The sequence below is a fragment of the Pan troglodytes genome, chromosome 1, assembly GCF_028858775.2.
Source record: "Pan troglodytes isolate AG18354 chromosome 1, NHGRI_mPanTro3-v2.0_pri, whole genome shotgun sequence".
Classification (NCBI taxonomy): Eukaryota; Metazoa; Chordata; class Mammalia; order Primates; family Hominidae; genus Pan; species Pan troglodytes.
The window spans coordinates 42,242,599-42,264,557 of NC_072398.2; the positions used below are offsets into that span (position 1 = coordinate 42,242,599).

Sequence of the window (21,959 nt, forward strand, 5' to 3'; positions counted from 1 at the left end):
TGAATAAATAATCTAGGTGAATTGTGAATTTAACACCTACTAAGTGCCAGGCAGTGAACAAACTAAACCATCCCTACACTCATGAAGCTTACATTCATGTGGAGAAACAGCTAATAAACAAAATAGGATGCTAGATAAACAGGAAAGGGGTACAAAGTGTGCTGAAGGTGGAAATGGGGGGTTATCCTCCAATAGGAGACCTTTGGAGTGAAGGTCTGAAAGACGTGGAGGTGCAAGCCATGCAGGTGTCCGGGGGAAGCACATCCCAGGGCAGTGATAAAAGATCAGAAATGCTATAACTGCCATCACCCAGCCTGCTCAGGGTGGGTGCCCACCCAAGGTCACTTTGGAAAAGTTAGGTCCTCAGCAAACAACCCTGCTCCCTAATAGCGTATGAATCCCATTAACGCATAATGTGTGGAGGGTTTGTTTTATTTTTTAACCCTACCTCAGTTTATGAGTGTGCATGTACACAAAGTGCATACACTGTATGGTGAGAACATGCCTGGTGTGTTTGAGAAACACAGAGCAAACAACTGTGGCTGGGTCACAGTGAGCCCGGGGAAGGAGCAGGGACACAGTTAGGGAAAACAGCCAGGAGGGGGGGGTGTGCAGATATCAGGGTTGTCAAAGCCCTCATAATGACTCCAGCTTTAAAATGATTATATAGAGGCAGGTGTGGTGGCTTAAGTCTGTAATGCCAGAACTTTGGGAGGCCGAGGAGGGAGGATTGATTGAGCTAGGAGTTTGAGACTACAGTGAGCTATGACCATGCCACTGTGCTCCAGCCTGGGTGACAAAGTGAGACCCTGTCTCCATAAATAAATAAATAATTATATGGAGCAGGTAGTACAGAAGGGTCAGTACCCACAATACCAACAACTAAGGACCAAAGAAATGTACTGACCTGCCCTGGGAAATTCATGGCAGGAGATGCCTTAGAACCAGAAGGTGGCCCCTGAGTCGGCAGTCTTTATATTGCACCGTGCTGTCTCCCACCCTGCTGAGGTCATGAGAGACCTTTTCCTTACTCGATGCTCACAGCATTAACACTACAGGACTGGTGTTAATATCTCCACCTTACAATAGAGGACACTGAGTCTTAGAAACGTTAAGTGCTTCGTTCAAAGTCACATAGGATTGGAACCAGATCAATTGGACTTCAGAGGTCTTGTTCTTTCCATGAAAGCATGTGATATGAAATCTGAAAGATACACATTTGTGCTCTGAATCATCTATGCAGTGTCCATCTAGATGTTGGTACCCTTTTCGGCCTCTCTACCCAGTGGCCTCTCTACTTACTTGTGTCTGTGCTTGTTCAGCTTTGTCACCATGACAACCATCCCTCTGTCAGTAACACCCTGTCCTCAGTCTTGACTGACTCTCCCTGAATGAAAAGATCCTTCCATTCATAGGTAAAATATGGAATTTATTCAGAAAAACCACTCAGTACAATGTGTACTACAGGATATCACTTGGCTCACATCACAGACACGGACTATATGACTTCACAATAAATTAGAGGGGAGGCAGCCCTTTACTCCCAGGATGGCCTGCAGGCCCTTTCAGCAGATAGAGTTTATTATAAATACCACAGTAGACTTTTTGGCTATTTTCAAGTGGAATCAGACAGCCCGAGGCCAGCCAGTGGGACTTTCAGCTGCACGGGGCCTTCCCCATCTCCTTCCCCTTCAAGGTGGGCTGTCTCCCACAGTAAACCGCACAGGGGGTGTTCATCCCTGGATCACTATACAGGTTCCTTGTCATCAAGCTGAGGACGTTACTTCATGATTCTTATTAATCCAGGCTAGAAAGACGTCGAGCTCTCCCAGGGATTTAATGGCAGCAGCGCGGACCTCCAGCTGAAATCAGAGATCAACATAAGAACCCACCTTTCTAGACTGTGTAATGGTTTTCAAGTCCCTTTCTTCATATGCTGGTTCCCACAAGGTTTTGTTTCTGTTTTTGTTTTTTGTCACGAAATATATTTGCATAACATACAGACTCAATATTATTTTCCTCGCAGGCAACCAATTTTTTTTCCCCACAAACAAGTAGTTAAATTATGTCAGCTCCTTATAAACAGAACTTTAAAATTCTTCATTCTTTTCCCTCAGGTTTTCTTTTTTCCTCTGTTTTTCACAGGAAAAAAAAAATCTGCCTTACTGGCCAGTTCCGCTGATTTTCTTCTCCACACCAGCTTGCTTTAGTGCTTCTGTTATCCCAGAACATCTTTGTCCCTGAGGTGCTGGACAGTGGGTAGGGAGAGCATGTTGTCCTCATTTGACATATTAGAGCACTAAAGCCCCTAGAGCAAGTGTTCTACCCAATGTCACACAGCCAGTTAGTAACAGAGCTGGAAATGAAACCCAAGTCTCCTGCCTTATTCCACCTCCTTCCTCAGCAGACTGAGTTCATGCTTTTAGCACGTCCTGTAGAGCCAGCCAGCATGGAATTGAATCCTACCTCTGCCGTGCAGTTGCAGTGTGAACTTAGTTTAGTTACTTTACCTGCTCGAGCCTCAGTTTCTTAATGTATCCAATGCAGATAATGACTCATAGCATTGTTGGGAAGGACGAATGTGTGTTAATACTTGTTGTATGCCTAGAGCAATACCTGGCTTATAGTAAGAACCATGTAACTCTTAGCTATTTCTATAACATTATCTTACAGAGTCTCTCCACAAAGAAGCAGAGCCCATAACAGACTCCCTAACTCTTGCTCTTCAAAGCATTGGTATCATTTGACAGTGTGATCTAAATGCAGAAACTCAGGCTCATCCCAGCCCTGCTGAGCCAGAATCTGCATTTTAACAAGATCTTGAACTGATGCTCATGAGAAACACTGCTTCTTCCTCTACATCCACGTGAGATGTGCATTTTACACCAACATCAACATGAGAAGTACCATGTCTTCATCACTACACACAATATGGGGGGCAGGTAGTGATCGCAGTGACAGCGTGCAGGTAACACGTTTCAGGCGTAACAGCTCACATTTCATGGGGGATCTTTGCTCCCTCTGTGTCATCCCATCTTAAGCAGTGGGTGCTTTCCCCAAATCATACAGGTCAGGCTTGATATATGAGGGTATGAGAAAATGGTGGAGGAATGATGGAGATGGGGAGCCCAGGAGATTAGCAAATGAGGTAAAATCAAAACTCTCTTTACAGACACAGAGAATTGAGGCCTGCCCACAATGGCTGCTTATAGAGTGAATGCATGAATTTAAGTGGAGAGGAGGCTGAAGGCCTGGCACCCTCCTGATCTACCTCTCATCTTCCATCTTCCCCAACCTCTTCCCAGATCTTACCTGATCATAGTTGTCGTGGATGACTCTGGTGGCATTGGTGGCTTCCTGCCTGCAGTGACACTGCCTCTGTTCCTGCTGTGATAAAGTGGAGGAAGCTCCTATCAGAGGACATTTCCACTCTGGCCCTCTCTTACTCCTGCCTCCCCACATGAGAAGTGACATTTCTCTTCCCTCCCACGGTGAGAGTCAGATGAGTAAACTCAGGTGGGAGCAGCCACGGAAGAATAGAGCTTGTCTGTAGAGTCACCTGCATCTGCCCACGCCTTTTGTTTTTTCTGCATTTAGAACACATCAGACTGTCAGCACTGGGAAAGCAGGCACCATATCTGTCTTATCACCACTCTTGAGTGCTGCATCCCACAGGGTAGGCACTCAACAAACATTTGTTAAATATTAATTATTAATTAGATAATTAATTTTAATGAATTATTAATTAAACAACTGGTTAGGTGAATTTATTTGAGTCCATTATCATATTAATGCAAGTAGGACAGGGGCCATCAACTCTTCTAACAATTTTAGAATCCGAGGCACAGAGAGGTGAAGTCACTTGCCATAAAGTCTCACAGGAAATCAGCAGGAATGGGGCTAGAGCCCAGGTTCTCTCCTGGTCTAAGTTTTTGTTGGTTTGTGTTGGTTTTGTTTCTGATGTTGGATTTGAATAGATCGCAATGAATTTCTAGGTAACCTTTAGGGATAGGCCATACCAAGGAACTACCCAGAGGTTTATTGATGTAAAGACACCAAAGGGCCAGAAATAAAGAAACCAGGGGTATGCTTACAGTAGAACTAGAGTCCTTGCCATGCCTCTTACTAAGGAATATGTTGACATAAGTTGGTCACCCCGGGAGGGTTATCTAGGAGGAGACCATCTGAGGAGCTGTCAGCAGGCAGGGAGCCCTGGGGAAGCAGTGGCCACTGGGAGAGGTTCTCCACAGTTCTCCCTGTGGACGTGCGCAGAGAATTTCCTTTGACTCCAAGCACCATATCAGGAGGCCAATGGGGGCCAGCACTTCCTGGCCTCTCCTGGGGCAGACGGGGAGCAGATGCTGGAATTCTGACCCAGTGACTCACACATTGCTGCAGAGTTTTCTGCATGTAGAGGAAAGAGTTGGCAATGCTGCTGACTTTTCTCAAGATTTTGGGGTTTGGCTCCTGATGATCCTTGAACACCCTGTCCACGTAGAACTCCAGGAGGTTCTTGGTCACGCAGCACACATCTAAGGGCTACAAACACAAATTAGGGAAACACTAGAGGCCTCTTCTCTCATTATGTTGGAGACCAGGGCAGTCCATTTGAGTAGGGGCAGCGATACATGAGAGAACTAAAAGTCATTTTGGAAAAATTCGTAATGGTCTCAGAGTGTTCATCCTCTCTTATTCCCATCAAAGCTACTTATGACAAAAGTAGTGAGAAGAGATTCCAGTTCTCCCCTTTTTCTGTATGGCCGAGAAATACATTTACTAAGGATGGGGCCCAGAATCCATCATAGGCTAATTCTCTCTACAGTATCCCTAGCGTGTCATCACTAACTTCCACTGAAATCTTTCCAGGAACCAGTTGCCTCCTTTTTAAAAGGACTGATGGCTGAGCAGCTTTCTTGAAAAGAACTTCCCTACACTACAGGGGCTGAAGTTGCCTCTCTGTTATGTCTCCCATCTGCCAACATGCAAGGGCTGTTGCATGCCAGTCATCCTGCTAGGTATGCATTCCTCCAACTGTAATCACATTGCATTCATTCTGGCCACCTTACTCTGGACCACACTGCTCAGCTCTCCTGTAGTCTGTCCTTTTAAACCAGAAAGGTCATTGGAATGAGGCTGAGATTTGCAAGAGAGACCGACAGCTGCAGAAATGGGCATATTTGGGTAGGTCTGCAGCCTGCAGAGTGCAGATGTCCCAAAGAAATAGTCTCTAAATTCCCAGGCACAGCCCAGTGAAGTTGGCTAGACAGTTTCCTTCTAGAAGTTTGCCCGCCATCTGCCCTGAGAGCCAGTTACTCTGCAGAAGATTAACTGTGCAGTCTAAGCAGGGAGTGGTTAACGGTGGGACAGCACACCCATCTTCATTCAAGAAGCAAAGCCTCCTTGGCCCCAGTGTCAGCTTTTCCTAGATGGCAACACAAAAACCCTTCTCTTCCTTCACTGTTGCTGATTCTCTTAACCAGAAGGGCAAAATGTTACACCCCTCTGCACTATCAAAGACTGTGGTACTAGAAAAAGGAACACTGCAGAAAAAAGGAAGGTGGGGCTGAGAAAGGAAGGGAAGGAGAGAGGAAGGGAAGGGAAGGGAAGGGAAGGGAAGGGAAGGGAAGGGAAAGGAAGGGAAGGAACTTGAATCCTTATTGACTCCTTTTCTTATTCCACATGAGCTACTTCCCAACCTTGAGAGGAGAAAGAATCTGAAGATGGGGGCATATATTTGGGGGTCTATTCCTAACTCTGCCACTAACTAGTCATGCTCCCTCCCAAGGTCTCCCTGTCCTCATTTGAAAATGATGGTTTTGGAATAGATGGTCTTTTGGGTCCCTTCTAGCTGTCATATCTTCTGTGTCTATAATACAGTTGGCTAGAATATTATTTAGTAAGTGGCTACATTTCTTCACCACAAATAAATCACTGCTTAGAAGAATTATGAAGAGGTGTGTGTGTGTGTGTCTCACGTATGCAGAGAAACCTGAGAAAAAAGTAACTCAATACAAATATATCTTACACTCTGTCATACAAAATCCCTCCCAAAACTGGATCTGTCTAGAATACTTCCCAGGACTGGAGGAACTCTCTTTTAAAGGCATGTCTCATGGGCCTTTTTGTAAAATGAATGATCACCTGGTAAGCCAGCTATTTTGTAACATACTTTCATCACCTCCTGTCTAGATGATTGGGCAGATCTTGTCACTGGCTTTCCTGCCTCACGTTGTCCATTGTAAGAACAGCACCAGACTGTCTTTCTAAAACAATTTATGATCATATAACTTTGGGGTCAAAAATCTCATTGACTCTCTATTGCTGCTATTATTTTCTTTTATTCTTTTATACCCCCATGGGGCCTTCCAAAATTACCCCTAAGCCACAGAAATCCTAATCCCCTCTGAGCACTGGGAGCTCCCAATCACTCTCTAGGAAGCGGCACTTCTTTAATTCCTCCCAGGGATTCCAAGTCCTTGGGACACTAGCATGCCCTAACACACATTCTTTTATTCTTTTTGGGTGTCTCAATCTGGCACCCAGGCTGGAGTGCAGTGACACAATCATGGCTCACTGCAGCTTTGACCTCCCAGGCTCAAGCAATCCTCCCAGCTCAGCCGCCCAAGTAGCTGGGACTAGAGTTGCATGCCACTATGCCCTGATAATTGTTTTGTTTTGTTTTGTAGAGACGAGGTCATGCTATGTTGCTCAGGCTGGTCTCAAGCCCCTGATCTCAAGCAATCCTACCAGCCTCAGCCTCCCAAAATGCTGAAATTACAGGCATAAGCCACTGCACCCAGCCTATTGTCTGTATTATAAGCCTGAGGCTCAGCCTGGCTCCAGGGACCTTTATAAAATGACTCCAGGGTATTTTTTCACCTCATCTCCCACCACTCACTTATATGTCCTTTGGGTCACAAACCTGGTCACCTCTATGTCCGACCTTCACTGATCTTACACCCATTATCTTATCCTGCCCAAATTCCTTCCTCCCTCTTATTCACTGATCTACAACCTCCTTGGGTTAAGTCATTGTTTGTTTTCTTAGCTACCTCCATGGGACCTTCCAAAATTACCCCCAAGCCACAGAAATCCTGTCCCCTCTGAGCACCTGGCACCCCCAATCACTCTCTAGGAAGCAGCACTTCTTTAATTCCTCCCAGGGGTTACATGTCCCTGGGACACTAGCGTGCCCTAAGACATCATCTGACAAAGAAGCCTGGTGCATTTAGAGTACATTGGAGATTAGGAAAGAGAAGGGGACAAGGTAGGGATTTCTTTCTCAGCCCAGAGCCATTTAGACATGAAGATAAAAATACTGGAAAAAGCAGACACAGGCCAATACCTTAATGATCTGCAGAGTCTCCAATGTGGACAGGATAGTGACATTTGGGAAGGTGTCCTTAGCTTGCTGTGGAGGGAAACATAAGAACAGACATAAGCAATCGGTATCCTATGTTCTTCTGAGATGCAAAAGGCAATGAGAAGGAACTCATTTTCAAGCTAAGATGTAAGGGGAGGCATACCCCGTCATCCACACCTTTACACCAACCCATACTCACGATGGCTCTTTTGATTTCTTGGAAACTCTCTTCTATATGGTGCATGTCTGTGGAAATCAGACATCTCCTGAGACCGTGGTTGTCTACTGAGCACAATAACAGTATTGTACCCAGAAGCCAAAGGGAAACACACTGTAACTTCATGCCTGCAGAAAGGAGAGGAAGTCAGCTGTCCAGCCAAGAGTGGAGGGCAATGAAAAAGAAGACCCCTGATTGACGCTCCTTTCCAGCCTCGAAGGCAGGCCGGGAGGAATACAAGAAAACAACACTAAACACTTCAGCCTTGAGGAGTTACAGGGGTATGTATCTCCTCTGGTTTTCTTGAGTCAACTGGATATGAGTTCTTCCCCACCCTCACCCCATGCCCCCACCTCCACCCCAGAAAACACGATACACCACTCTCTTAAGTCCCAGGAAGCATACTTGTGTGCATATCACTCTCCTATGACTCAACACAGCCTACTTTGTCAACAGGGGTGAAAAGCATTGTTTTTAATAAATTAAATAGGAAAAGCAGGGTTGGTAAGATGCCCTAGGAATTCGGCAACAGATGTGAAAAACCATAAAAACACACTTGGTTTTTGATGTTTGCCCCCGAAATAAGTAACACCCTTTTCTTATAAACCTCAAGAGTGTATCTGCTTAAAATCATTTGTTTGAAGCCAGCTGTGGAGATTTCACCTTCTGGAGAGGATGGGAAAGGGAGGCACAAGGCATCTTCAAGAACTAATTAGCCACAATAAGGAGCTAGGGGAAGAAGCCAATGGTAGAGGGCAGCTTGTCAACTTCCCGTCAGTCATCTGCTGAGCCAAAGGGTATGAGGAGCATGTTTGCAGCCAGCTGCTTCATAGCCAGGGCCAGACCCTGAGAGGTTTGCCACCTCTTCTCATTCTCTTACCCTTCTTGCCTCTGTCTTTCTTGCTGCCTCTTCATTTAATCACTTTGTATTGTGCCATATAATGCGCACAGAGAAAAGTGCATAAAATATAATGGTACAGCTTATGGGGTTATCTCTGTTTTCACCCACATTTCACAAGCTTATAAATAGAGCTTAGCCTTAACGCACGTCTTATGACAACACATGTGACGAAAGCAGACCTCTGCTATGCACTTTGCATGGTGCCCACTGAGATCTCCCATTTACAGCTGTGTGTGCCAAGGTAAGTGTATCATGTGTGGCCGTGGAGGAGAGGAGGGCATCAGACACAGGGAGCCAGCTGCGAGGACTGTAGAGCTATAGTTAAAGCTGCTGTAACTCACACATGTGAGTGTGAACCCCCGCTGCCCCCACTCCCCATGCCTTCCTCAGGATTCCCAGCTCCTTCTCTGGAAAGCCAGAAACAGCAAATCCTGTTTAGAAACCATTTTTGCCTGTCTCTCCTTAACTGGGCATCATTCCCAGGGAATAGACAGCTGTATGTCGAGACCTTACCACGTGGCAGGCATTAGGCCAAAGAGCTCCTTTCCTCTTTTATCAACCTCTCTTTCTGGCTAAACAAGGATGGGCCCCATTGCCAGGGAAGTTTGTAGAGAGTGCCCCAGAGCTCTGTCCCCTCAGAAGGCTACTGGGGTGCTTCTAGAAAGCCAAGAGAGTGCAGTTTTTCTTCTGACAAGGTAACTCTCAGAAGCAGGCAGATATTGCCTGCTCATCCCATGCCAGGAGACTTGCGCATTTTGTGGAGGAGAAAGATGTCTCCCTTAACTTGGTGAGGCAATTCCAGACATCTTGGCTAATTCAGATATTAGTAGTAGGTAACATTTATTCTGCGTGCCATGTGCATTGGGCACTGTCCCAAGAATTTTACGTAATTTTCTCATTTAATGCTCACAACCACCCTATGAAGTAGGCTCTGTTTCTGTTCCCATTTTACCAAAAAAATGAAGTAACCTGCCCAAGCCAGGGTTTGAGAGAAGGCGGGCCAGTCCCTGAGCTGGCTGTCTTTACTGCTACTCCACCCCACTTACAACATTGTTTCCGTCTGACATCACAGCCTGGGATCCCAGTAGCTCCCCTGACACCAGACAGACAGGAACCCATTTCTGAACCAGTGATGCTCCTTACATTTAAAAAGATATTTCACATTGCAAAGGATTAAACAATGATAACACATTATAAAGTGCCCGACACCGTTCTTGGAACAAAAAAGCAATAGTAAAGACATTAAATCCTTGACCTTTCCTTCCTTCACTCCTTCTTTCCCACTCTCTATCTCTTCTCGTTGAAAATAAGATACTAGAAAATTCACCTTTTCTATAGAGTACCCCTTCCCATTCTACCAAATGCCCAGCATCTGGAACATCATAGCCATACACAATGGTAACAGGTCACCTCCCTGCGGCAGTGAAGGAGGAGCGCTAGGATGGCGGTGCATAGGAGCCCCTGACGACGGACAGCGTGAGCCTCACCTCTCACTTGGTGCTTGCGGGCTGCTCCTTGTGTCTCCTCTCAGTGCTCTCTGCCATTTGGAAAGGGCTGGTCATTTTTATTCAGGTGGATAAGAGGAAATGCTGTCAAGGTTTGCTGGGTGGATCCACCTTGGGGAGATTGTTCTTCCCCTTGTTTTCTTAGTATCGTATTTCCTTAATTGTTTTCTTTCTTCTTTAAGATATAGCTGATTAATCATTATTATGAAATGCCTCTTTCTTCTGGGTCTTGACATGCAGCTTCTAGGAAAAATAAACTCCCCATCTCCATGCAAATGAGAATTTTTTGCAATTCTATGTCCATGCAGAAAAATCCAACTTAGGTCACTTTCCTGGGAGCTGTGGCACGTTACCAAGTGTACCCTGCAGGCCAACTCACAAAAGCACTCTCAATCAGCCACACCCTGCAGCAGCCAGCCCATGAGGCTCTGCAGGTGCCTCTGGCTGCAGCACGATCCAGTTCTCCAATGCCTTAGGCAGCTATGAGTGTCTGCCATGTGCCAGGTGCTAGCTAACTGCTTTACCTGCATCATTTTGTTGAACTTCATGAGGAACACTTTTTCCCCTCATAAAGCAAGGATTTCTTTGCACATCATCTGTTTCCCCTTCATCTTGTCCCCTGGAGGGTTCTCTCATTCTTGATTAATGCAGAGAGAGAGAAAATGAGACTGGAAAGAAGAGAGGTTTAAGATCAGCCAGTGGCAGAGCCAGGACCTGAAATCCTTATTCTTGGGCTAGAAGACTCTCTAACTAAATTACCTTTTTACATAAACTCTTTACCAAGAAGTTCTCTAGGGATCAGGTTTGGGGCAATGAAAAGATAGGGTATAAACAGTTTCTTCCCATTAAATAAAATTTCCAGGGGGTGATTGGTTTGGACTGAGTTACTGCACTAGGCCAATAGGCCAAACCTAAATGGAGTCGCTCATGCTGAATGAAGTTCCACACCACCAAGCTGAAACTAAACTGTTTATCTAACCTTCTGAGAAATCAGGAGAGAGAAAGATAATAGCCAAATCCTGAAACAAGCCAGTTTTAGCTAGCATATAAGGAAGTCTCCTCTGCTCTAACCTTTACAAGGAAAGTAACTTTTAAATGACCAGTTTGCTTTTTGTTCTCTGTTTCTGCTTCCTCTAGCAGTTGTCTGCCTACAAAACCACTCTCCTCTGTCAGCTCATGGGACCACTCATTCTATTTTTATAAAATAGGATGTTGCCTGATTCTAGAATTGCAAATAAAAGCCAATTAAGATCTTTAAACTAAATGTGTTGTAATTTTGTCTTTTGACATCCCCAAACACAGACTCCCAGAATAAATGGAGCTTATTTTTAACCAAATGAAGTGACCTTGGGATGAGGTGCGATTATGAGACCCCACTGGGCTGGTACAAACCCTGTTCCTGCAGCCAGATTCGGGAGACAGAGAGGGCCACAGGGCACCGGCAGAGAAGGAAAAGGGACAGGAAAGATCAGGGCCTTTTACGGGACAGGTGCAAGGGAAAGAAACCCCAGGGACTTGATGTCTTGTGGTCCAGCATCTTGGACATAATAAAATGGTAAGTGTTGAGGGAAGTGGTAGACTATAGTGGTTCACAATGTAGTTCTGGATTTAAACCCTGGTTCTCTCTCTTCTCTTCTTCCTTATCTCCCTTCTCTTCTTGGTAGCATGCCACAGCTCTCAGGAAAGTGACCTAACTTGGATTTTTCTGTATGAACATAGAATTGCAAAAAAATTCTCATTTGCATGGAGATGGGGAGTTTGTCATTTTTCCTAGAAGCTGCATGTCAAGACCCAGAAGAAAGAGGCATTTCATAATAATGATTAATCAGCTATATCTTAAAGAAGAAAGAAAACAAGTAAGGAAATAAGACGAGGGTATGGCCAGGCAGGTACCCTCTCTGCCTTGCTCAGAAAGGGTACCATGCCTATTGCCTTCTATGGGAATGAGGCTCCATGGAGTTGAGCAATATGTGGCCCTATTGCAGAGTCTGGATGAAATGCATTAGGTCTATAGACACTGGAAAAGCTACTTAAAGCCTTTCTGAAGCTCCATAAAATAGGTAAAATAAAACTGTGAGGATTTGAATGAGCTAAAGGACCTGTATCATAGTAAGTACTCCTTAATAAATATTATGTATTTCTATCCTGTGTGCCAGGCACCTGGAAAAGGAGAAGACACCTTTGTTAGGAGCTAATGGACATCTTTCTGCTCCTTTGGAGAGGGGGCAAAGAGCTACTCTTGACCTCGGGAATCTCCCCTACCCCCACCCTTGTTTCCCCCAGAGGGGTGGGATGGAGGGAGGTGGGTGCTATTTTCCCAGCAGGGCCTGAGCTGCCTGGCTCAGAGTCCCTCTGCACATGTGAGAATAGCAGCTCAGAGCCCAGCTGCACATGTAAGGGGATTTGCAACACTGTCCATGCTGAGTCTCACCCCACATTCACCCCTTGTGCTCAGGCTATATGTTCTGACCTAGCTTTCATTTCAGGGCAGATATGTCATATCAGGAAGCTTGCAGGGGAAGGGAAATAAGTGATGTGTTTATAGCTCCTCTTCCAGCATGTGGTGTACCATAATCGCTGGTACTGGAAGCTGGGTTGACTGGCTCTGCTTTCTATGGCTGTCAGACTGAAGGCAAGCCACTTAATCTCAGTGCCAGTTTACTCATCTGTAAAATGGCACACATCATGCCTACTGCACGTTCACCATGTAGGCGCAGCATGAAGATGAAGTGATTACACATAATTCCTCAGCACAGTACCTGGCGCATAATAAGCAACTTGAAAATGACATTTATTATCAATTTTATAATTCCCTTTAGAGCTCCTAAATCAGGAAGAAGGGGGAACAATAAGAAATAAGTTCTCTTCATCTTAAGCCTTGCTGCCTGACCCCTAATATCAAAAATAAGAATATAGATTGAGATAGAATGGCATCTTTCCCAGGATTGCAATTCAATTATGAATCTGGTCTCCAGACACAAGGTTGCATCTGCCTTAGAATTAGGACTTCTGGGACCAATGGACCCACCATTGAGATATCAGAGCTCAATTTTCCACTTGTTGAGTTGGGAAGCAGAAAGAATGTGAGGGAAGATTGGCAAGCCTGAATGGAGAATGCTTTGAGTTTGACATGTTCTGGACACAACTCTCTCATGTCTTCCAATTCCTTATCCCCACCTAACATGCACTCCAACCTCACAAATTTTTCATAATGATGCCAGGGCAATTTCCTTCCCTTAAAAGAGTGGATCCTGGCCATTCCTAAGTACTGAGTCTTGAGCGCATACAAAAATTGCATAATTCCAGAGGGTACCATGCCTATTGCCTTCTATGGGAATGAGGCTCCATGGAGTTGAGCAATGTGTGGCCCATTGCAGGATTTAGATGAAATGCATTAGATCTATATGAGTAATTTTGGTTAGATTTGAGAAAGAACCTATCATTATGAGGACTATAAAATATGAAGAAGTATGACTGAGAACGAATTTGTAAAAAAAGAAATATAGGCCAGGAGCGGTGGCTCACGCCTGTAATCCCAGCACTTTGGGAGGCCAAGGCGGGCGGATCACGAGGTCAGGAGATCGAGATCATCCTAGCCAATGTGGTGAAACCCTGTCTCTACTAAAAATACAAAAAATTAGCCGGGCGTGGTGGCAGCACCTGTAATTCCAGCTACTCGGCAGGCAGAGGCGGGAGAATGGCATGAACCCGGGAGGCAGAGCTTGCAGTGAGCCGAGACCGCACCACTGCACTCCAGCCTGGGCAACAGAGCAAGACTCCATCTCAAATATATATATATATATAAAAAACTGATAATGATGGATGGGTATTTTATTTGGGAAGCTAATAGGGATTTTAAAACAGAATACATAAATGTTTAAATGTCTTGGTAAATATATCTAGATCATAATGATATGTGTGAACTTCTGTATAGCTTTGAAAATAAAACAAAAAAAAACGGTGAGAAAAAGAACTGGGAAATTTAAACCTAAAGAAGTTTCTCCTTTGTTTTGTTTTTGTTTTTATATCTTTTCTCTCTCTTTTATTCCTCATTTTCAGTGGGGTTGGCTCTCCTTTATTGTGATATTTGGAAATGAGAGTCAGAAAATATAACAGAGATAACTCAGTTCAGTGTTCACATTACAGCGATGAGGAAATAGAGAAGTGAACCAGCCCTCCATGGCACCGCAAGGAAGTGGCACAACTGCTCTCAAACCTCTATCTCCTTACCTCTGGCTCAGCGCCCTTTCTAACCCCATGCTGCCCTTTCACTCTAGGATTAGGTAGAGTGGAAAGAAACCTAGACTTGTGAGGAACCTCAAGCCCATTCAGCAGAGGAGGTGACATAACTCTCCCAAGCCATGCTGTTCTGACTTGTCATTACCCAGGAAGCTGAGGACTTAAGGAAATCCAAACTGGCCACACCTGTGCTCCTGGGGAGGGAAGCTCAAATCCACATTGGGCACCTATGCCACTTCAGCCTGTACTTCCTTCTCCTCCTCCTTTTTTGCCCACAGGGATCTCGGTCAAAGTCTGTTCAAAGCCTCAGACCCTGGGTGACACATCTTATGTCAATGGGCTCTGTGGTTCAAATGTTATGAAAGAGCCCCAGTGGTGATGGGATGGAGGGATAGTAATGGAAAGAGCCCAACTGATGCCTCCCCATTCCTCTCCTGAACAATCCACACTTCCCTAGGTAGGTGGACTTTTTAAAATGCAAACCCAGTCTTGGAACTCTCCAGTCTAAAACTCCCAGCATAACGCCCTGGGGCCTCCCAGTAGCAGAAAATCTGCTCCCCACAGCATCCAGACCCATCACAGCCTGGACTTCGCCTACATTTTCCGCCTCATCTCTCTTGCAGATCTCCCACACCTCACAGGCTCATCTCACCTAGAAAGCCCCGCTGCCTCACCTACCTTGTAAACATCAACCTAATGTTCAAAACCTAGCTCCAGTGTGACTTCCTTTGTGAAACTTCTCCCCTCTTCCTTTCCTCTCCCTACTCCCCTCCTCCTCCCCACTTCAACCCTGGTTGAGTTGACCACTACTTTCCTTTTTTATATTCCCGCTGGATACAAGATGCATATTTAACTTTGAATTTCAACGAAAACATCTCAGTGTTTATCTACCTGAAATTCCAAGTTAACTGGGTGTCTTGTATTTGTATTTGCTAAATCTGGCCATGCATAGCTCATACAATTGTGTGGGGAGAGTCCTTTTAAGAAATTGAATTCAGGCTGGGCACAGTGGCTCACACCTGTAATCTCTGCACTTTGGGAAGCCGAGGTGGGAGGATCCCTTGAGGCCAAGAGTTTGAGACCAGTGTAGGCAACAAAGCGAGACCACATCTCTGAAAAAAAAAAAAAAAAAAAAAAAAGCTGCATGTGTTGGCACATGCCTGCCTATAGTCCTCATGCACACCTGTAGTCAGGAAGTTGAGGAGGCAGGACAATTGCTTGAGGTCAGGAGTTGAAGACTGCAGTCTGCCATAATTTCACCATTGCACTCCAGCCTGGGCAACAGAGTGAGACCCTGTCTGCGGGAAAATAAATTGAATTCAAAAATAGAAGTACAAAATTAGAGACAAAAGTAAACGTTTATTTAGAAAGAGAAATTACAACAAATTACAAATCATAAAAGCTAACAAATACCACAAACACCACAAAATCCAGAAAAAAAAATCTTTATTCTTTAACTCCTGACAACTTTTTGTTTCCTTCTTCTATGTCAATACTTTTTTTTACTGTGCCTCTGGGAGAACCAGAGAATGGCATTGGGTTCAAATGTTTATGTACCTTTCACTCCAGTTTCTAACATTTCTCATGGTCACATACTCAAGATGTTGCCAGAAAAGAGGATCCCAATCTAGACCCCAAGAGTGGGTTCTTAGATCTCACACAGGAAAGAATTGGAGCACAGACAAAGAAGCAAATTTATTGGAAACTACTCCATTAGAGAGTAGGGCATGCCCAGAAAGCAGGAGGAGGAACCCCTGTCCTTTAGGAACATCTCTGCTTATAAGAAGCTATAAGGAGCTATGATTAAACTTGGAATGTGCAGATGTGCTCACTAAAGGTAGGGGCTGTTGGTGCTCTAGTGACCATCAATCCTTCAACTTGAGTCTGCTCACTGACATTATCTCTGAGTAAAGTGGGCTGCACTTGGGACATCTGGACATTCTGCAGGCTTGGTGGGAGATGTCCTATATAGCCATCAATCTTCTGTAATTATAAGTGGTGGTGAGCTTAGAAATGTGGCTATTTTCAGACCATAAAGCATTAACCCTATAGGTGACTTGTGAGTGCCTAGCCTACTCACTTCAGGATGGAGTCACTCCAGTCATGTTTTATTAAACCAGAGGCCTGGTAAGCAGGAGTTCCTCTAACAAAATTCATAGACTAAAAGAGTAGACTCACACTAATAGCTAACAAGTACTGAGCACATTTGCCACCCCAGGGTCTGTGTGAAGCATCCATATGCATTGTCTGTTTTCATCTTCACACCTATTCCATGAGGTCAATACTATTTTTGTGTCCATCATTTTGGATAAGGAAGATGAGACTTGGAGCTACCAAGTACCTCACCCAAAGACACCCAGGTGGGGTGTGGTACAGCTGGGTGCAGTCATAGGCAGCCCACTCCAGGGCTTCATTACACCAGACATGAAAGAGTATCTGGCCCACCCTTCTCATTTACAGATGAGGAAACAGCTGAGGCCCAGAGAGAAGCATTTTGTTCTTTTTTTTTTTTTTTTTTTGAGACGGAGTCTCGCTGTCACCCAGGCTGGAGTGCAGTGGCACGATCTCGGTTCACTGCAGGCTCCGCCCCCCGGGGTTCACGCCATTCTCCTGCCTCAGCCTCCCAAGTAGCTGGGACTACAGGCGCCCACCACCTCGCCTGGCTAATTTTTTGTATTTTTAGTAGAGACGGGGTTTCACTGTGTTAGCCAGGATGGTCTCGATCTTCTGACCTCGTGATCCACCCGCCTCGACCTCCCAAAGTGCTGGGATTACAGGCGTGAGCCACCGTGCCCGGCCGAGAGAAGCATTTTGAATTTGAAAATTGAATTCAAAAATAGATGGACAAAATTAGAGACAAAAGTAAATACTTATTTAGAAAGAAATTACAACAAATTACAAATTCATAAAAGCTAACAAATAACACAAACACCATAAAATCCAGAAAAAAATAATATTTCTATTCATTAACTCCTGACAACTTTTTGTTTCCTTCTCCTATGTCAATACTTTTTTTTACTGTTATTTTCTATAAAGAGAATAAAAAAATATTCAGTCTGTCCTTTGCTATGGTTGTTTCCATCAGCTTACCCCAATGGAAGGTTAAGATTTAATTCTTTCATAACACTCCATACGAACCTGTTATTTCTTTCCCCCATCCCACCAACATAAACGTATCACAACGGCACTTCTTTCTAGGCAATGTGTCACCCACATTGTATCACAACTTTCTGTTTCCTTCGTCAGACAACTGAGTAGTGGTGGAGCTGGGACCGGAGGCCACATCCCTGAACTCTCAGTCCAGTGCTCTTTCCATTCACAGAATCTTTGTCCTCTCTTCTCACTTCAAACTTCCTCCCTATAGAAACAGGCATCTCTTCCCTCCAAGCAAAGGAACAGCAGAACGGCAAATGGCATAGAGGACGGCTTGAGAGTGTCCTTCCCAACTGGCAAGTCCAGGCGTGTCAGGAGGAACTCTAATTCTGTGGAAATCGGATGTGGTTTTTTCCCCTTATTGTTAAAATAAATCATGTCAGTTGAAAAGAGCTTCTCCCATGGGTACTGGGAGCCAGGGAGTTCCTGGGGAGGGCTTCACCCCAGAGCCCTGGGAGGAGGAGAGGGTGGACTGGAGGCTGCTGGCCTGCTGCAGAGTTACAGAAAGCAGGTGGCAGAGTGAGACCTGACTCATCTGAAATACTAAAGCGGTAAGGGCAGGCCAGGGACGAGGACTGCATCTTGCATCCACATTGTTTCCTGGAAGAAACCCCACCCAGCTGCCCTCTCCCCTACTACCATCCCAGCTCCTCAAATCCTGTCCTTTCAGAAAGCCAGCGGTGTAGTTCAGACTTCCTTTCCTAGAGGATTTTCTGCCCTGGGTTGTCTAAATCTCCACCATGTCCTGGGGACAAAGCCATTCAATATGGCAGGCCAAATAGAAGCCAGCTGTCAGCATCTACTTAGAAGTTAGCTAGGATTTGCAGCTTAGGGCTAAAATTCAAAGCAAGGTGCAATTCCTCTAGGAATCCCTCTCTCAGTGCCCTCACCGCATTATCTTCCCCTTGGTCTCCCCTCAGCCCTTGAGGACTTATTTTGAACTCTGTTCACTTTTACTTTAGATTGTTTGGACCACTCTGAAATCTCTCTCCCATCAGACTTGAAGGTGGAGGAGGGCTGAGACCGTGTGTCCCAAGCAGAGGGTGTATAACAGTTAGTGGCCAAATGGCCCCATTTTTAAGTTGGTCTCTCAGTTTGAAGGTCAAGCTCTGGTTTGAATATAGACTCCACAAGGGCAGGGATCTTGTCTGTGTTGTTCATCACTTTATCCTCAAAATGTAGCACATACTGGGTCCTCCAAGTTTGTTGACTGAATGAAGGAATGACAGGGAATGAGACCTTCCAATGGCAGGGACAATCGTGCAGTTCTTTGGTGTGTCCGCACATCCACCTGCACGGGGTTTTGGCGAGTTCCACATGAACAGCCTGCCTGCTAAGCTGGGTTCCTGGTGGGGAGGAGCCCCTGGATCTATGCTGTAGAAACATTATTCTTCTGTGCCCCTTCAGTGAAGCCCTTCCAGAGAAAAATCAGAAAGGTCAGGCCCAAAGAGTCTACATGCTTCTCTCCCAGTATCCAACATAACTAGATTCAGAAGGGGTTGGAGACAGGCAATCCTGGCTACTGAAGAGTTGAATTACAGTCTTTTTTCTTCTAGGGTTTGCACCTAAGTTGAAGATTAAACAAAATGTGGTATCAGAAGGAAAAATTTTGATCTTGACATCTTATAGATATTGAAGAGTTATTAAGCCAGGAGAAAGAAAAATTCAAGTTGGCCAGCTGCATCAAAGGCAAATCAATCATTTTGACTCACAGCCTTGAAGCACAGTAACAATTAAGCACATTTTAAGTGCCAGAGTAACTTGCCATCACTAAAGCTTTTCTTGTAGTATGATCAATGTTTAAATACAGAAAGAGTTACTTATGCACCAACTACAGGTCCAAGATTTCTGATTCATTTGAGAAGTTGATTCAATATATGGAATCCCTCTCCCCACAAAAATGTACACATATGCAAACTTTCCTTCTGATGTCTTTCTGAGAACCCCTCAAGAGTCCATGAACCCTAAATTAGTAACATTAAAAGATTTGGATTCAGGGGGCCTGGCGCAGTGGCTCATGCCTATAATCCCAGCACTTTGGGAGGCCGAGGTGGACAGATCGCCTGAGGTCAGGAGTTCGAGAACAGCCTGGCCAACACAGTGAAACCCCATCTCTACTAAAAATACAGAAAATTAGCAGGGTGTGGTGATGGGCGCCTGTAATCCCAGGAGGCTAAGGCAGGATAATCACTTGAACCCAGGAGGCAGAGGTTGCAGTGAGCCAAGATCGTGCCATTGCACTCCAGCCTGGGCAACAAGAACAAAACTCCATCTCAAAAAAAAGATTTTTTTCTTTTAGACTCAGGTATAACTTTCACACTTGCTGGTTCTATAACTTCAGACAAATGAATTAATCTCTCTGTGCCTCAGTTTCCTCATCCGGAGAAATGGGGGTGATAATTCCTCCCCTACTCTTACTAGCTCTGTGATCTTGGGAAAACCAGGTCAGTCTATCTTCCCTTAGCCCCAGTTTTCTCATCTATAACATGTGGCAAATGAGGAACAGACAGTATAACATACAGGAATCTCCTACAAGAAGGAGGAAATGCCATACATGTTTTTGAATCGGCAGATGCAAGAAACATAAACTTAACTCACTGAAGAGAGTCTATGTTTTCCTCTATTCCACCAATACTCTTCTCATTCACAAACAGCATCTGTCCATCACTTTATGATCTCCAGGGCATTTTTCACATATAGCATTACTTCACACTCGGAATTCCATGTCAACAGGGAAGATCTTCCATATCAATAGGGAAGATGTCCTCCTTTCTTTAGATGGGAAGGCTAAGGCTCAATGATTGAAGGATCATGCAGCCAGCTAGAGATAGAACTCAGCCTACCTAGGCTTCTTAACTCCGTCCGAGCCTCCTCCCTGCCTTCCCCCTGGGGCAACAGCTAGGGTTGCCCTCTATCCAGGGGCCCCAAGCCTCTGGAGAGAAATAATCCACTGATATCAAGTAACAGTGCTTGAGTGAGCAGCAGGAGCAGCAGTTTTGCCCCTCAAAACACTCAGGACCATTTCTTGGCAAAAGATTCAAGGTTGAGAACATTCTTTCCCTCTGAAGACACGGCGATCCTGCTAAAACTGAAACTTGCCCAAGTCACATCCTTCTTAAGACGGAGGGAAGCAGGGCCTCCACCCCCATGGCTTTGAGCTTTGAGAATTCCCTTGGCAGGAACATCCTGTGAAACCTCCAACAAGCCTTGGAAGGCTGAGAAGCCTTCCCATCACACACTGTTTATTCCCTGCATTTCTTACCCATTCTTATCCTTCAGTGATGGCTCCTCACCTCCAGACAACGGAGAGTGTTATGTTTGTTTAATAACATTTTCTTTTCTCAGCCATTAGAAAAGTAATCCTTGCTTTGGTATGGAAAAATTATAGAGAACACAAAAATAAAATAGATAATGGAATAAAAAACTAGAAGGAAAGAAAAATGGTCATCCACAGTTATTCTATCCAGGAATAATCTTGGTGTCTTGGTGTCTTTTTTTTTTTTTTTTTTTTTAGACGGAGTCTCGCTGTCACCAGGTTAGAGTGCAGTGGCATGATCTCGGCTCACTGCAGTCTCCACCTCCCGGGTTCACACCATTCTCCTGCCTCAGCAACCCAAGTAGCTGGGACTGCAGGCGCACGCCACCACACCCAGCTAATTTTTTTTGTATTTTTAGTAGAGAAGGGGTTTCACCATGTTTGCCAGGATGGTCTCAATCTCCTGACCTCGTGATCCGCCCACCTCAGCCTCCCAAAGTGCTGGGATTACAGGAGTGAGCCACCACACCCAGCCATCTTGTGTCTTTTCTAACTTGGATCACCTAGAAAAAAAATGTTTAGGCCAGGTGCGGTGGCAGATGCCTCCCAGCACTTTGGGATGCCGAGGCTAGTGGATCACTTGAGGTCAGGGTTTTGAGACCAGCCTGGCCAACATGGAGAAACCCCGTCTCTACTACAAAGACAAAAATTAGCCAGGCATGGTGGCACATGCCTTTAGTCCCAGCTACTCAGGAGGCTGAGACAGGAAAATCACTGGAACCTAGGAGGTAGAGGTTGCAGTGAGCCGAGATCACACCACTATACTCCAGCCCAGGCAACAGAGTGAGACTTCATTTCAAACAAAAAAAAAAAAGAAAGAAAAAGAAAGGATCCATGCAGTGAAATATAACCCTAGACCCTAACCCCCACAAGGATGCAACCACCTGAGTCCACCCTGGTCACTTACACATTCATTCAACTGGGCCCCTACAACAAGCCAGGCCCTGCACTAGGTTTGGGGGACACCGAACCGTTGGGGGACACCAAAGTGGACAGCATATTCCCGGCCCCACAGACCTCACAGTAGTAGGAGAGACAGGCCATTAAACAGATGTCATGATCACTCTTACCAGTCAAGACCTGGGCTCTGTGCTAAGCATTTTCAATATATTAATTTATTTAATCCTTACAACCTTGTGAGAAGGTACTATCTTTAGCCACATAACACAGATTGATAAAGCTGAAGTTAAAAGAGTTTAAACACTTGGACAAGGTTGTCCAGCTTGTAAGTGAGGAGCTGAGATCCAGACCCACGGAGACTGACT

At 45.1% G+C, this 21,959-nt stretch overlaps 1 protein-coding gene across 5 annotated transcripts in view; it reads right to left on the minus strand.

The window, feature by feature from the left end:
- Positions 1 to 1,107: 1,107 nt before the first annotated feature.
- Positions 1,108 to 21,959, minus strand: part of IL19 (interleukin 19) — a 73,030-nt gene continuing 52,178 nt past the window's right edge. The window contains exons 5-11 of one of the 5 annotated variants that reach the window (XM_063792669.1): positions 15,409 to 15,523; positions 9,969 to 10,654; positions 7,563 to 7,708; positions 7,346 to 7,411; positions 4,387 to 4,539; positions 3,313 to 3,387; positions 1,411 to 1,862 (exon numbers count right to left, since the gene is read on the minus strand). In XM_063792669.1, the coding sequence (XP_063648739.1) occupies positions 1,767 to 1,862; positions 3,313 to 3,387; positions 4,387 to 4,539; positions 7,346 to 7,411; positions 7,563 to 7,706 (534 nt within the window). In that variant the 5' untranslated portion in view covers positions 7,707 to 7,708; positions 9,969 to 10,654; positions 15,409 to 15,523 and the 3' untranslated portion in view covers positions 1,411 to 1,766. Of the gene's footprint in view, positions 1,863 to 3,312; positions 3,388 to 4,125; positions 4,540 to 7,345; positions 7,412 to 7,562; positions 7,709 to 9,968; positions 10,655 to 15,408; positions 15,524 to 15,564; positions 18,944 to 21,959 lie in introns of those variants that run through there. The other 4 variants (XM_063792671.1, XM_001165125.6, XM_016937510.3 and 1 more) reach the window with 4 other exon arrangements.